Here is a 16196-nt window from a genome sequence, read left to right on the forward strand (position 1 = left end):
TGGTGATGGACGAAGCAAGAGCTAGACATACAACTATAACTTACTTGTTGCACTCTCTTTGACACCGTCTTTTTTTTTCTTCGATTTCTCGAGAAATAAGGTAAATGCTTGTTATTTGCAGTGGTTGAAGTCTCTCAGTTTTGATCCAGAAACAAATAAAGTACCTAGGTACTCGAGGGGCACCGCCCTCCTTTCTAGTGTGATGGACAATTTTTGCAAAGCTTCTAGGTGGAACAAAACACAAATTGTGGGACGCGTTTCTCTTATCCAGGAATCTTTTTGTTTCCATACAACAAATGTTTTTTTTTTACTTCTCTATTTTGTGTGTAATATCTTATTTATATTTTTTTCCCGTAGTGATGGGCTTACGACCATTTTAAATGCTTGAGGCCTTCTCGGGATAATTGGGCCGACCGACCGGAGGGCCCGTAGGGAGGGAGTCCCTTCTATGGCCACTTTTTTGTAAAATGTAGACTAACACAAATGTTCAATTTGATAAAAAAGATTGGAATTGAATTTGGTGGTAGTCTTTGGGACATGAAAATCCCAAAATGTCCCTCCCTTTTAGTATAATTATTGTAACTCCTTGTGTTTCTTATTTTTCAGGGGTATAATTGGTAACCAAACTTCAATATAACATATTTTAAAATCCGTGCCTTAGAATTTTACAAATTTTACGTCATTGGAAAGGTTTTAAAAAACTGTACGCAACGAGTACAAACAACAATATAAAATTTAGAGTTTTTACGAAAAATTCGATGGTGTTTATATTTTAAAATTTAATGCATAGCTCATTATGCAAAGCACCACAAAAGATGCATAATACATGGGGGGATTGATGCAAACCAACACAAAAGATGCATAGCAAATGGGGTAAATTGATACAAACCACCACAAAAGATGCATAAAAAATGGGAAAAAATGTATATAAACTACCATAAATTAGATGCATATCTATTTTAACCTTATAACACATTTCATTTTTTTTCGGTCGGCCCTCCCCACCGTGGAAGCGGTGATCTAGTAATAGGGTTCTAGAGAAACCTACAAGAGGAAGATACCCCTTTCGAGGGACCCAACACAAGGCTAAAGAGATCGAAATGGTCGACATGAGGAAAACGTTGGATGCTTTGACAATCGATGATGTTGTTTTTTATCCATACTTGAGACTTGATGAGGATGAAGAAGATGAAGTTGGTGATAGATTATTTTCTGATGTGGCAAACTACATAGGACCTTTGTTTCATCCAACTGGGTGCGTCATTTTAAATCTTCATGGAACACTCCGTCAAATTGTACATTGTCCAGAAAAGAGTACCCGAAGCCTCTCGCTTTAAACTGAGCGTAGCCAACTCCCAATTTAAGGACACAGATATTAAATTGACCTATGAATCAGCACCGTTGATCGATCATTGAAATGCTCGCTCCGAAGAAGTAAACCAAATGAGTAGAAGAGATCTTGATGATCATGGCATTTCCGATGCAGATGCGAGTTACATGGAATGGTATCAAGAGTCGCCTCATCCTTATATGGAACGTTTGGATGCCTGTTAGAGCATAGATCGGTTGAATCCACCAAGCGTTGGTATGTCAAGTTTGGTTGTCATATTTTAGTGAAGAAAAACTCAGTTAAAGAGTCGCTTGATTATTTACTAGAGTCAACTTCATATAGTTTAGCTAGAAAGTTATTAGGATATGAGACATACAAGTATTACTCGAAGACTTGAAGAATGTGAAGAAGTAAAGAGCTACAACGACGACATCATCCTTCCTCTTGAGGTTAGTAATATTTTGACTTGAACTATTTCATTCCTAACGTATCTTTCAAGTCGTGCTATATTGAAAACATAACTGTGAAGCTGTGAATGATTACACTCTCGTTATACATAATATTAAGGAATTACAATACGAAGTAAAACGCTTATCTTTTGAACTTCGTATATAACACATCGACATAGTCGTATGAATGCTATTGTGATTATGTATGGGTAAAGGTGAATATTTCATCCTAGGAAACAATGTTTACATTCGTTAAAAGGAAGTACATTCATAAACTTGTTTTGTGAATCGAAAGGGAAATCACTAGGCTTATTGGTAGTGTCATTCATTGCAAATATTTGGATTAAGCTGAAAAAGGGTTCTGATTCAATGTTTTGAAGACTCCCAAGACCAGGAAGATCAAAATGTTGAAGATGAAGCAGAACTAAATCATCATTTATCTCTTATTACTCAATGATTCAAGAAATTGTTCAAACACCGAAAAAGAGAATCCCCTGTGTCGAAGGGAAAACATATTTCTTCACATAAACATGATGATGATATTATTCCTCAATGCTACAAGTGCAGAGGATTTGGTCATATTTCTCCAGATTGTCCAACTAAGGATACTCAGTGGAAGAGAAATGCATATATTGCCACGCTTGACTATTGTCCTAATGAGAATAATCAAGTTGATGTGATAGACCATGTTTCAACTATTGCAGAAGTCTGTGACTATGAAACACTTTCAATAGTGGATACTCAAGAAGAGTTCACCTCTAAGGTTTTTCAACAAGAGTTTCCTTGTGAAAATAAAAAAAAACTTGTTTCTTAAATCTGAAATCAATGAAATAAAATCATCGCTTGATTAAATCAAAGAAAGTTATCTGGATGATAAAGTGAAACTGAACAAGCGTCTTGTAAAAATCTAACTCTCTCAACACTCTGGGAAAGAACTAGTATCTACACTCATTCATGACATCAATCATTGTCAATATGAAATCAGAAAGTTAAAAGCAGAGAATTTGAAATTAAGAGATAAACTTTTCTGCTCAATAAAATCTACACTTGATACAAATATATCAAGGAACAAGAAAACAGGGTTGAACAAACCTACAAAACCTAAGGGTTACAATCGAAATAATTATGGTATTTGTTTCTGATGCAGACAATGGGGGCATCATCAAAAAAATGCTTTGTTATCTCTTCAAGATCAAAAAGATCAAGATCTACTAGATCAAAAATCACCTCTGAAAATCAACGTAAAAATTGAATAACGTGATTTTTGGACATCAAGATCTTACATCAAATTTGAGCAATGAACCGAACAGTTCAAACATGATGTATTCTCAAATTTGTAAGAATGTTGAAATCTTCAAGGGAAGAAAATTCAGCAACCGAAAAATGACAACCTAATTGGTTATCATGAATTCTTACTTGTTAACCTCAAAAGTATACAATAAGGATATAAATGTAAATATTTGGAAAAAAATATTTTTTAAAATGATTTTTCAGTTAAGGATTTAATTGAAGACATTCTCAAGGATTTTGAGAAATTTTTTTTAAACTTATAAGAGGAAAGACCTCTTACTTCATTTTATAGATATGTGACAGAATGTCTACTTCTAGCTGCAACTTTCGCAAAACTGAAAAAGTCTGGACTATATTGTTTCCTAACAAGAAACTTCGTCTCGAATCTTCTGATGGTGATTCAGATTCATCTCTAGAGCTTCATCAAGATGTTCCTAATGAAGAAATATTTTCACTGAATGATAATCTTCTCAAGAATCTAATCTTATGTGAAGTGAGTGTGTACACATATATCTCACTATCGGACACGTGTATACAGAAAGGTACGTGGAAAGCATGCAAGCCAAAACATCAAAACATGATGCGTCACGAAGCACCAAATAAACCCCGAGGAGTTGCTTTATCTCATCCCCAGAAGAGGGGCTAAGATCAACGGTGGAGAGAAAGTTAGCTGACACGGACTGACAGGGGCAGAAGACACTTGTCTGACACGAGCAGACCCCTCAACTACCCGCATTAAACACTCTGAGCAGTGCACGTGTCGACCAACCCGCATTAAACACGAGAAGACCCCTCAACTACTCGCATTAAACAGGGACAACCTAGAATCCGACGAACATCATCTTGAGACTCTCACCGCTGAGGAGATCTCGACAACCTAGAATCAGGAGTCTCATAAGTAGGCCGCGGACGGTCAGACATGGATGCGGAAAGAATAAAATCAAGAAAAAGTTACACACGATAACCAAAAATCAAAAAACACATCCATAGCAATACAACCACGATAACATAGCAACCCTAAAATTAGGATACATGCTCAATATTTCACCCTCGAAGTAATGGCTTCCTTAATTTAAGATGAAGAACAGGGGCAAACTAGTATGCAAGCATCAGAAAAAGTTCTTCATCACAAATAAGGAACAACAGTAGCAGAAAATTCACAAATCAACACGGCATAAAACAGTGAAATAAAGAAAAGAAAAACTCACCGGCAAAAACAGCAAGTAGAAGAAACGAACAGGGGAAGCGGGCGTGGTTAATGCTAAGATAGAGATAATTTAAGATCACAGGTGCAATGAAGACTGACAGAATTTAAGATCACAGGTGCAATGAAGACTGACAAAGAATTTAAGGTCACAGGTTCAATGAAGGCAGGCAGGAAATTTAAAGGAAGAATGAACTGAGAGAGTGTTTAGGAAGAATGAAATTAAATTTCCTCTCTATCCTTAAAATACCCGAAAGAAAAGAGGAAATTAAGGGAGAAATAGGAAAACGTGCCCGTTACATAAGCAGTTAATGCACGAATAAAAGACGTGCCCAAGTATCTAGGAGAAGTTATTAGGAGTGAGAAGAATGTGCGAGGATAGTTTTTCTTCAAGGCACCCATTAGCCATTTAAGCCCGAAGAAAAGGGGCAAATTGTGTACACATATATCTCACTATCGGACACGTGTATACAGAAAGGTACGTGGAAAGCATGCAAGCCAAAACATCAAAACATGATGCGTCACGAAGCACCAAATAAACCCCGAGGAGTTGCTTTATCTCATCCCCAGAAGAGGGGCTAAGATCAACGGTGGAGAGAAAGTTAGCTGACACGGACTGACAGGGGCAGAAGACACTTGTCTGACACGAGCAGACCCCTCAACTACCCGCATTAAACACTCTGAGCAGTGCACGTGTCGACCAACCTGTGGAACGAGCGAAGATGCCTCCGCGGGATCGAGGGGGAAACGCAGACCTCCGCGTGATGGACGCAAGGACACGATAAGATAAGGTTCCAACGGTCTTCAGAGATGGGTCCCACGTTCCAACCTTATAAATACCCAATCTCCACAAAGAGGAAGGGGGATCGAAAAAACATCAGGATAGAGAGAGAGAGAGAATAGTAAGGGTAAGTTAATCCCTTAGTGGAGAGAAACATGTAAACCCGAAGTCATTCAACTATTCGTGTAACCGTGAATAATATAGTAGAACAACAAACCCCGTGGATGTAAGCCTTAATGCTGAACCACGTAAACCTTGGTCTTGTTTATATTTCAGCACTTTACATTCATTTAGCTCCGCACGTGTTTGCTTATATGTTTTGTTTTCCTTAAATACTTGTATCCCATGCATGATCGCCACGCACGGGGAAATTGGAGGAGGCCATGATAAACCCGAAGGTTTTGAGCCAATGAATCAACATCAGGGTATCATCATCATAATCTCTTTAGATGTTAATGATTGATTGTGGGCATTCGGACCCCCACGTAGTTCGTGTGTCCACAGTGAGGAACATGAAAAAGGATTTGTGAAAGGAAATAAAGGAAGTCAATGACAATGTTATTAATCTTGAATCAAGACTATTAATCATAGAAGATGGTTGGAATTCTGTGAAATCTTCTGATCTGGTTTCAACATTGAATGAAACTCTAAAAGAGTAAAATTAGAGATTAAGATACATGCTGTAATTCTTAATCCAGGAAAATAGACATCAGTTTTTGATTTCTTTCAATAATTGTGTAAGGCCTATTTTGAATAAAACTATCTTATTTATGAATAAAATTATTATTTTATAATTTTTCTTGCGATAGTTTTTCAATTACATAGACTGTTCTTAAATGCTTTATATTATTGCTATGTATTTATGGGATGTTTGATTTCAGTTTTTTAACCTTAATATTCGATCTCATATGGTGTGAACCCATATGGTTTGGGTGACTTTTTGGTTTAGCGGGATTAAGTTCTAGCCCATGTTGGTAGGCTTTATCAAAGGATCATAAGGGGTTCCGATTGAAACTCATGTATGAAAAAGTCACAATATGTTGAATCGTTTTTGGTTTAGCATAAAAGCATATGTGTTTCGGCGTTTTCAACTTTTGCTATGCATTAGTTAAAACCGGTTTTCAACCTTTCTCTGGTAAAGGTTGGTTGTTGTTGTTCTTTTGTTCTTGCGAGAGGATGACAACATTAATGGGGGAGGGGATTTCTAACTTGAAATTGCGCTTAATGACATATCTCAAGGGGTGAAGAGAATGTGGAATTTGAGGTAACAAATTTGTTAGTTAATCGTTTTCCTGTTTAAGAAAAGCCTGATTTTATTGCATATATTTTGCTTTTATTTAACAAAATTTCGGTACAATTGATGGTTATTTTATTGTATATTTATGGATGTGTATGTGTGATTCAATTGTTTCCGGTTAAAAAATACTATTGTTATCTTTCTTTATCGTTTGGTATCAATTGTTTAGGATTACGAAATTACGGTGCAATTGCGGTACTTTAATATCTATGGTTGTTTCAATTGCTTCCGGTTGAGATAAATAATTATGCAAGTTGATTTGTTTGGTTTGTATATATAAATTGTTTATGTCTTAACAAAAGTTTTCGGGTCAATTGTTTAGTCTAGCTCGATTCCAGATAAGAGAAACTAATTTATTTTTAATCTTAGTTAGACTTATCAAAGTGTAGGATTCGGTTATTCAAGTATAATCGAATGCCTTAACAAAAAATACTAGTTAACTACCTTAGTACTTGTCTTGTTTAAAGTGAAAGGTCTAAGTTATTGTTCGAATAATTAGAACCTGATGAGAAAAATAGAGTTAATTATGATCCTTATTTTGGTCTTATCGAATGAAGCGATTGTATTTGTGCAAACGGTTTAGCAAAGAACTAAGGTGCTTAGTCGATTTTGATTTGCTAAACTATTAGGGAAAATTGCTTCGGGAAATTGTCCTTGGTAGCATATCAAAACAAAATTACGTTGTAGTTTCGGTTTTGATATTGGTTATCTGAAATGGTATGTGGAACCCCCGTGCTTAACTCTTATAGGTTGCAAATCTTTTAAGATTTGTAAGATCCTTTCGGTTTGTCCTTTATTTGCTCGTACCTTTGTCATTTTGTGACAAAAATGGGGAGAAATATATGGAGTAAACAAGTGATATTGGTATTGATTTGGTATCACCAAGGAAAGGACAATGGTTCTTAAACGTTATATCTAACGAAAAGAGTAAAGCATAAACTAAGGGGGAGTAACATATCATATTGATACTTGTGGTTATCATAAATAAAAAGGGAATAACAAAGACGTGCGGATTGAAAATCTACATATCTTACCTTTAGGGGGAGTATAATTATCTTTGTTATTATAATATCAACAACGACATTTGTGGGTTGAACGTATACAGGTTTGTGCTGTTGAAACTTGGAATCAAGCGTATGTATAATGAATTCTTGTAATTTGTTTATCCATATGATGTAAGAGTTTTGTCACTAAAGTTGACAAAGGGGGAGATTGTTAGAGCATAGTTCAGTTAAACCCACTAAGCGTTGGTATGTCAAGTTTGGTTGTCATATTTTAGTGAACAAAAACTCATTTAAAGAGTCGCTTGATTATTACTAGAGTCAACTTCGTATAGGTTAGCTAGAAAGTTATTAGGATATGAGACATACAAGTATTACTCGAAGACTTGAAGAATGTGAAGAAGTAAAGAGATACAACGACGACATCATCCTTCCTCTTGAGGTTAGTAATATTTTGACTTGAACTGTTTCATTCCTAACGTATCTTTCAAGTCGTTCTATATTGAAAACACAACTGCGAAACTGTGAATGAATATACTCTAGCTAGTTAGACGTAATATTAAGGAATACAATACGAACTATAACGCTTATCTTTTGAACTTCGTATATAAGACATCAACATAATCGTAGGAATGCTATTGTGATTATGTGTATGGGTATGGGTGAAGATTTCGTCCTAGGAAATAATATTTTACATTCGTCTAAAGGAAGTACATTCATAGACTTGTTTGTGAATCGAACGAAAATCGCTAGGCTTATTGGTAGTGTTATTCATTGCAAATCTTTGGATTACTAATATGTGTGTTTAGTATAACCGGTCATGACTTGTTTATGTTCTTGGTAAAACTATCCACAAGGCTTGACTTATGTATCGATATGACTTTTATTAGTGAAACCAATCTTAAGTAATCACCTGAAATGGTATGATCGATATTTGTAATTGGTGTGACCATTCCTAGTCATTGGGAAACCGATCCTAGAACTTGGTTGGGACTAATCACAAAATGTGTAATCGATTCTTGTAGTAGGTTAACAAGTTTTTAGTAATTGGTGTAACCAATCCTATAACTTGTGAAACCGATCACAAGTAAGTACCATAAATAAGTGGTAACCGATCCTGGTACTTAGTTAGCCATTTTATGGAAATTAGTGTGACCGATCCTAGTAGCCAGTTGGAGGTAGAACCGAAACTTGTTTTGGTAGAACCGTGAAACCCATGTTTGGTGATTGAATGTGTTTGATCAATCACATAGTTCTTGGAATACAGATGAACCAATTCTAAACTTGTTTGGAAGTGTGGAAAATCGGTTCCAAGATTGTAAATATGAAAGAGGATTTCCGTATTGAAATAAATTGAGAATCTTTTAATTAAGGTTTTTAGTTTTATATGCTTTTAATTTCCAGCAATTAATTGCGTATCTTTATAAAATAAAATTGAAAATGTGCATTTACTAATTGGAGATTTTCCACTGAGATTTCGGTCATTATTTGGACAGAGCATTTCCAGGAATTATGAAAACCGATTCGATGTTTATAGCATATCTTTGAGAATATTCGGTTTTGGAAATTCCTTGGTGTTCAAACTTCCTTGGTTTATAAATATTTAAGTTTGCATTTCAAGCAAACTAATCCTCAGAGCCAGCAAAACTACCTAGTTGTGTTGTTACTAGTGGAGCCGTCTATTCAAAGAGGAAAGTAACCTAATTAGGCGAAATCTCTTACGACCGCTCGTTTTAAATACTTCTTTGGGATTGGGAAGCTCTACGAGTACCGTTGGTGGGAAACTAGATAATTGCAGTTTATTATTAGTTTTCGATTGATTTGATTGACTAACATTTGTTGAACTTTGATTGTACCTTGTTTGTTTGTGCTTGAGAATCTTCTCTTCTGATATAAGATTCAATCAAACTAGATCGAAGTTTCGACGGGAGATCTTTAGACTGTTTGTAGATCTAAAGACGTCTTTTGATAATCCATATTGTTAGCAGACTCCGTTCTGTGTGTGATTGATCACAAGAAATTCAATTTGTTTGTGTGCAGGTGTTTATTGAAGATCTAAGAAGATTTGAAGATAAATAATATTTCTCATTTGAGTTCATAATCTTTGGTGTGCACAAAACTTGATCGGTTAGGGATCCAACTATAATCAGTTTATCTTTTGATAGATTGGATTGAATAGTTGAGTAGATATCGACATCAATACATTTCTTTGTGATTAATAGTATTGATTGCATGGTCTAAACAATTACTTTGGTAGTTGTTGAATAGATTGATCTAAGAACCCGACAAAGGAGTTTATTGGGATAAACGAAGAACCTTTTTTTCAAACTCATATCACTTGATTGAAAAGAGTTGTTACCGAACAGATTTGTTGTTCCTTTACTGTTTGGAATACGCACCAAAGGAATTGTTCCAAGTGCGTGACTTATTGCAAGTTGGAAGCACAGGGATACAGACGGAACTAGGTGAACAATAGATTTAGTTGCTTGGTCTCAACTATACGAAGTTGGTTTAGATTTTGTATAGCGTCTTAATCCTGAGAGTACTCAATTATGGACAAGGTTTCAGCGTTTTTCTGCATTTGCGGTTTTCTCGTTAACAAAATCTTGCTGTGTCTTTTACTTTTATATTTCCGCAATTATAATTGTTTTATTATAATTAGAAGTAAAATACACAACGTTAATTCCTATTTACTTAATAGCAATCATATTGTGTTTGGTTAAGTCCGAACCTATTATCAAGTAAACATACTTCGTTGTTGTATTCTCTCGATCTTGTATCCATAGACGATCACACGAAGTGTGAACCGATTAGTTGTATTGTCTCGACTCAGTACATAGAAAATCACTTTCGGAGAAAGGACTTATAGGTGGAAAAGTTTTAGATTGAGGTACATTTGGGTACCCTCGTCTTTTCAATGCCGAAACAAGGAAATACTTCAAGAAGAGAGAGAGTTCGACATCAAGGACATCAACGAATCATGAAAGTGAATGGAGGGATATGGTGGTACATATACTACTAATTATCCTTATGTTTTTATGTGTTTATTTTTTTTAGTTATTTACGAGTAATTATAGTTTGTGTATTTGATATAAAAAAATAGGTTGAACGAGTTAATTGGATGGTCGAGGACATGACACGTGGCATTAATTCGAGTGAAAAGATAACGGTGCTTGAACAAAGGTTACTCCGGAATCGAGTTAAAGGCATAATAACCCCTGACAAAGGAGGTCTACATGCTTATGAAGAGGACCGGAGAAGGAGAAGTAAGAGGGTTAGCTCTCATTCTTTTAGCGAGGACTCGGATGCTCCCTCAAATGAGCATGTTCAATCAAAGCAAGGAAAAGGTGGTCGAGGTGGACATGGTGGAGGTAAAAAAGGAGGTACAATTGATAAAAGCGACAAATATCCAAGTGAACTAGGTGGACGTGGTGAAGGTAAACAAACTCTAGTTCAAGGAGGCAGTGGAAGAGGTAAAAATCTAAAGTTGTAGAGGAGGTTGTGGAAGAGGAGAAAGGGAACTAGGATTCGGATGAGGCATCATGATCGGGCTTGGAGTCTGATTCGGGTGAGGAATCCAGTGAATGACTAATAGAGATGTAGTGGCCTTTTACTATTTTGCTTCATGGATTTTTTATCATCTAAGACTTTGTCTATTTAGTGTTTTCATTGTTTGGTTATGGATTTGGAAGGATAGATTTTTATTTGTTAGTATTTCCTTTTTGTCTAAATCGAAGTGGAATGATGTAAAAATCAACAAAATGGAAATTGTTGAGCACTTACGGCAAGGTCGTTTCTTCACAATACCTAGCCGTAAATGCCTATATTGCTATCTAAAATTAAACACACCTCTTTTCCTCGATTGGGTTTCCCAACCACACCTCTTGTCCTCGATTGGGTTTTCCAACCGTAAGAGTTGTCACACGGTTAGGAATCCTAGGCGTAAAAGTAGAAACGTATACGTAAACCAACCATGTTTTGTTTACGGTTGGGAAATACCTAGAAGTTTCCTTCACTGATAACCAATAAATTTGTCCAAAAAATGGCATATAATGTCCATTAGAAACTCCTGACCGTAATAGCCGAAATGGATAGGTAAACCAACCGTGTTTTGTTTAAGGTTGGGAAATAACTATCCGTTTCCTTCATTGATAACCAGCAAATTTGTCAAAAAAATGGCAGATATTATCTGTTAGAAATTTCTGGCCGTAATAGCCGAAACGGATGGGTAAACCAACCGTATTTCATTTACGGTTTGGAAATACCTAGATGTTTCTTTCACTGATAACCCAAAGATATTTTGAATCCATGTTACGGCTATATATCCAGGTTGAGTGTCTATTTCACGGTCAGGACTCCAAATTGTAAATCTGACATAAAGTAAAAATCCAATTTTACGGCTTGCATTCCTAGCCGTAAATCTGACGTACCACAAAACCTACAGGTTTATACATACTTACGGCTTGGTCGACTCAGCAAATTCCTAGTCGTAAATACAAGAATTTCCTTTTGTACCACATTCTATCGGCTACTTTTTCAATTTTGAAAAATAGATCCTTTAGAAGGCTGATTTATTATAGAACGTTTTAGCTATTCAACCACTTATTTATACTTGAAATAACTCCACCTCCATACAACCACTCATTCCAAATCAAAACGACACCTTCTACGTATACTAATAATCTCCACCAAAACACTTAAAAACTCAATGCAATACACTCTAAGGATAAACTCAATTTTACTCCGGATGAAGACTTACGTCTTTGCAAAAATTTTGTACTATGCTATATAAAGAGGGGAAAAGAACGAAAGAAAGGTGGTTTAGCCAGTCAATTGCATTAGAGTAAGATTTTTGAAGTGAAACATAACCGCTATGAAGTTTTTATAGTTAAATTTGATGTAGTGAGATTTTTAAAATTCAACTTTAATGCGATTGAAAATTTCAAGAAATTCACTACAAGAAATTTTTTATAGTGAAATTTCAAAAATTTCAAGCATACAGTTATGAAGTTGAATTTTATCTTCGATTTTAAGACATATGCAAAAATGTGGAAAAATATATGGCTTTACTTCGTATTTGCAAGCAACTTCGATTTAGACGTGAGACTGATGATGAAGTCGTAGCTCAAGCTAAGAAGGAATGAATAAAATGAAAAGGTTATGATTTCAACTTCGAAGCTCAATTCGCCGTCATCAAAGACTTCTTGATACATCGAAAGGAGTTTTATCAAAACCAGCTTTGTATGTAATGAGTTTTATTATGGTCTAATTAATGAAAGTATTACTACCTTTCAATCGTAGTATGTATTCATGTTAAAACTCTAAATTTCTCAACTTACATATTCATTTATGGACGGGAAAATTTCTTTCTCAACATGTTAACCCAGCCGTAATACAGACTTGGATGATTCTGGACCAAATAACGGCCATAAGTTCTTCACTTCCCATCCGTTTTATTTACGTCTGGGAGTTCCTCAGTAGCCAACCGTATTTACCCTTTTACGGCTGGTTCGACACATTATCCCAGCCATAACACGTAAAAAACGCAGATTTTATCCAGATTTTTAACTGATCTGAATCGATAAAATTGCTATTGGAAGTTGATTATAAGGTTTTCCTGAGTATTCTAACGAAGGATTTCATCAAAGTTTTTCAAAAAAAATCCACCAAAATCATCTTTCCCCTTCTTCAAAATCCAAGAAAATAAAGTTTTGATTTTCAAAAGATTAATTATTTGATTAGTCTAATCCACTAATATTGATTAGTTAGCTTAATCATTTTTATCAGCACTAACCAAATTGACGGTAGATTAGGTATTACAAAAAAAAATCAGGATAAGGGGTTATGTGGATTACTATTTCATGACCCAATGCAGCACAAAAAAAACCCCACGGTTTGGCGCCCCAATAATAGGATTCTAATTTTTTTTTATGAAGATAAGAGTTCGAGACTCCGAGTCTGAGTATGTCTCCTTAATTAAACACGTAAATATTGTACACAATGCTCTAACTTGGCAAAGTCTTGACTTTGGAAATGAGTAACAATTAGTCACATCTGAAATGTATACATTGACAGGTGATAACAATTCAATTCCTATGGAAAAATTTGAAGCAAGGAACAAAAAAAGTCCCGGTGATTATGAATTCTCTTTCTCTTTCTCTAGTATACAACAGTAGTTTTATTGTGTTTGAACAATTGGTACACACATTCAGTATATTTTCTTTTCACACTTCATCTTCATTTGTATGTTTTGTGATTATGTATATATCTTAGAATTTGATATATCAAGCACATCACAGTCCAGCTTTGAATGGGATACCAGAACTAGTGATAAACTGACCACCCTTCATGATTGCGGAAGTAGCGGTAAATTCTTTAAGTTGTTCCGCAGTAACTGTGCCGGTCTTGATACCAGGCCACTTGATTCTTCCAGTCAATACAGCACCAGGTCCTTTGTTTTCGAACTCCACAAAGTAACAAGTGTTGATACCAAAATCACCCATCCATTCATGCCAACCCTGAGGGTCAATCAAGTCGCCGATTTCAGTGTGCATGATTACGTGTCTAGCGTATGCTTTCCATGGACGACCCAAGTAGGATTTCAGTGTCTTCCTGACAGGGAACAACGCTGGTTCAGCCTCGATGACACAGTCTTGGAGGATGAGTGCACCAGGATCGTTTTCTGTTTTCCTTCCACTGGCTAGAACCATGTTTGCTTGGTTTTCCATTGGCTTCCTCACTATAAATTTGCAGTTCTGGAACAATGCCACTGCGTTTCCAAAGACGAAATCTACTGTTCCGGAGATGGTACAATCTCTGTAAAACTGACGTTTGGCGTGTGCATATAGGGTATCTTGGTAACCATCGATCTGGACATTGTAGAGGATGGACATATCTCCAGATACCCTCAAAGCCACAGCTTGATGGTTAGCTGCACCAGCAGTGTTCTCGAACCCAATGTCCTTAGCCATGAAACCGTATCCAACGACACCTGTTTGTTCATCATTCAATCAGTTAATCAAGAAATATCGAAATTCATAAAAGAGTACGCAAATTTAAGGTTTAAGTATGCATGCATGTATGCATGCAAGAACTGTCGAAATAACATACTGAATGTTGCAGAAGCAAATGTGTTCATTCCGGTTTCCATTACGTTACGGTTGTTGGTGATCTTGGTTTTTGTCGGGCCGTCTCCGATCAATATCACGTTGGTCATCGACTTTGTGAGATTAACATATTCCTTATAGACTCCGGCCTTAACGTGGATAACGAAAGGTTCCTTGCCCTTGACAGGCACTGTCTGAAGTGCATCCTTAACTGTCCTGAACTGACCGCTCCCATCCTGTGCCACAACAGCGTTGGGCTTGATTGTGTTGACGTCAACTTTGAGAAGTCTGCGTTGCCCGGCGGTTGCCCATGGTGGAATTTCCAATTCCTCTTCTTCTGACATCAACCTACGGTTAAACAATGGGATCTGCAATGATCCAATAATCTTGGAGATTTGGGAAACCATGTCCAATCCATTGTTGGTCAACTCTTGAGTTGCGTTCAATGCATCCCTCATGGATTGCCCTGCCTTGCTAGTCGAGTTTTCGAACCCATCCAAGCATGTGTCTTCATATGTTAAAGCAGCAGCCAACCAAACTTTAAGATCTTCAACGGCATCATCGATCTTGCTGAGGTCCAAATTACCCAACTGGTCGAACGAGTTAACAAGATCATCAATCGCGTAATCCATAAGCTCTTGACAGTTTTGAAGAGCGAGTTTCGCATTTGGCTCCTTCTCCAATGCCAACAATGTCCCTGAATGACTCAAAGCTTCACGAATATGATCCAACGTAACGTTGAACCCAATCTTAATGAGTTCTTTAGGATCTGTAGTGTTTCCGGCTGCCTTGCTGAGGTTATCAACACAAGCTTGTTTATATTGAGTGGGTTGGCAAATGGCTTCAATGGCCTTGTTAGAAGTATGTGCATCAGCTGGAGGAGCATGATTACCCTCATCACTAGGATGGTTATTTTTGAGGTGGTTGGTAACACCAAAGGTAACTGCAACAACCATAGCAACCAACATTACTGAAGATACCGTAAAGACGGCGATCTTTTTCTTTTTGTCATCCCCCATTTTTTCTGAGAGCTCTAGCGGGGCTTCTTTTAATTTCTTTTCTTTATTTTTTTCCTTTTAATATATAGAAAAATGTATGAAACTTTTGTAAGCCCCCCTGGACTCCAAATTGAAGGTTTCAGAAAGGAATTGATTTATACTACAAGAACATTGCAAGGAAAAGATGAAGAAAAGAAAAGGTACATTCTTTTACCAGAAAATGAGGGTCTTATTTAAGAAAACTACCAAACGGGAATCTTGTTGAGAATTGTTGCAGGCCAGCCAGATACTAATTAATGGTGATGGTTATTTTCTCTCTATTTTTACATTACGTACCTCTTTTTTAGTGTTTAGTTTTGACTATTGACCTGAAGATGGAGTTTGTCCCACCGTTAAACCGGTTTGGGTTACAGTCTAATCTCAATAAATGAATGTTCGATAAATAAATATTTACGTCAAATGTATACTTTTTTCTAACTTTTTCTAATCCTAACCGGGATAAAGGGACAAAATGAACAACTTCCTTAAATACATTAATGATTATTCTTTTTTTTTTAGTTCCTTGACCATAAAAAAGCTTACAAATATATAATTGAATAATCACTAAATTATGTCCAGAAAATATACATAATAAACTAAAATATTTCATATTCGTTCCGCATTATCCGTGTAAGAAGTCATTTCGTCTCAAAATATAGGAATAAAGTTTTTTTTTTTTTTTTTGGTACAAAAGCATAAAG

General features: G+C 36.1%; 1 protein-coding gene across 1 annotated transcript; it reads right to left on the minus strand.

The window, feature by feature from the left end:
- Positions 1-13358: 13358 nt before the first annotated feature.
- Positions 13359-15599, minus strand: LOC113355233 (putative pectinesterase/pectinesterase inhibitor 28). Its single transcript, XM_026598053.1, has 2 exons — positions 14463-15599; positions 13359-14343 (listed from the first exon to the last, which is right to left on the minus strand). Exons 1-2 carry the CDS (start codon positions 15475-15477, stop codon positions 13646-13648), a joined length of 1713 nt encoding a protein of 570 aa, XP_026453838.1. The 5' UTR covers positions 15478-15599; the 3' UTR covers positions 13359-13645.
- Between the last annotated feature and the right edge of the window lie 597 nt (positions 15600-16196).

Source organism: Papaver somniferum, chromosome 3 (assembly GCF_003573695.1).
Source record: "Papaver somniferum cultivar HN1 chromosome 3, ASM357369v1, whole genome shotgun sequence".
NCBI lineage: Eukaryota > Viridiplantae > Streptophyta > Magnoliopsida > Ranunculales > Papaveraceae > Papaver > Papaver somniferum.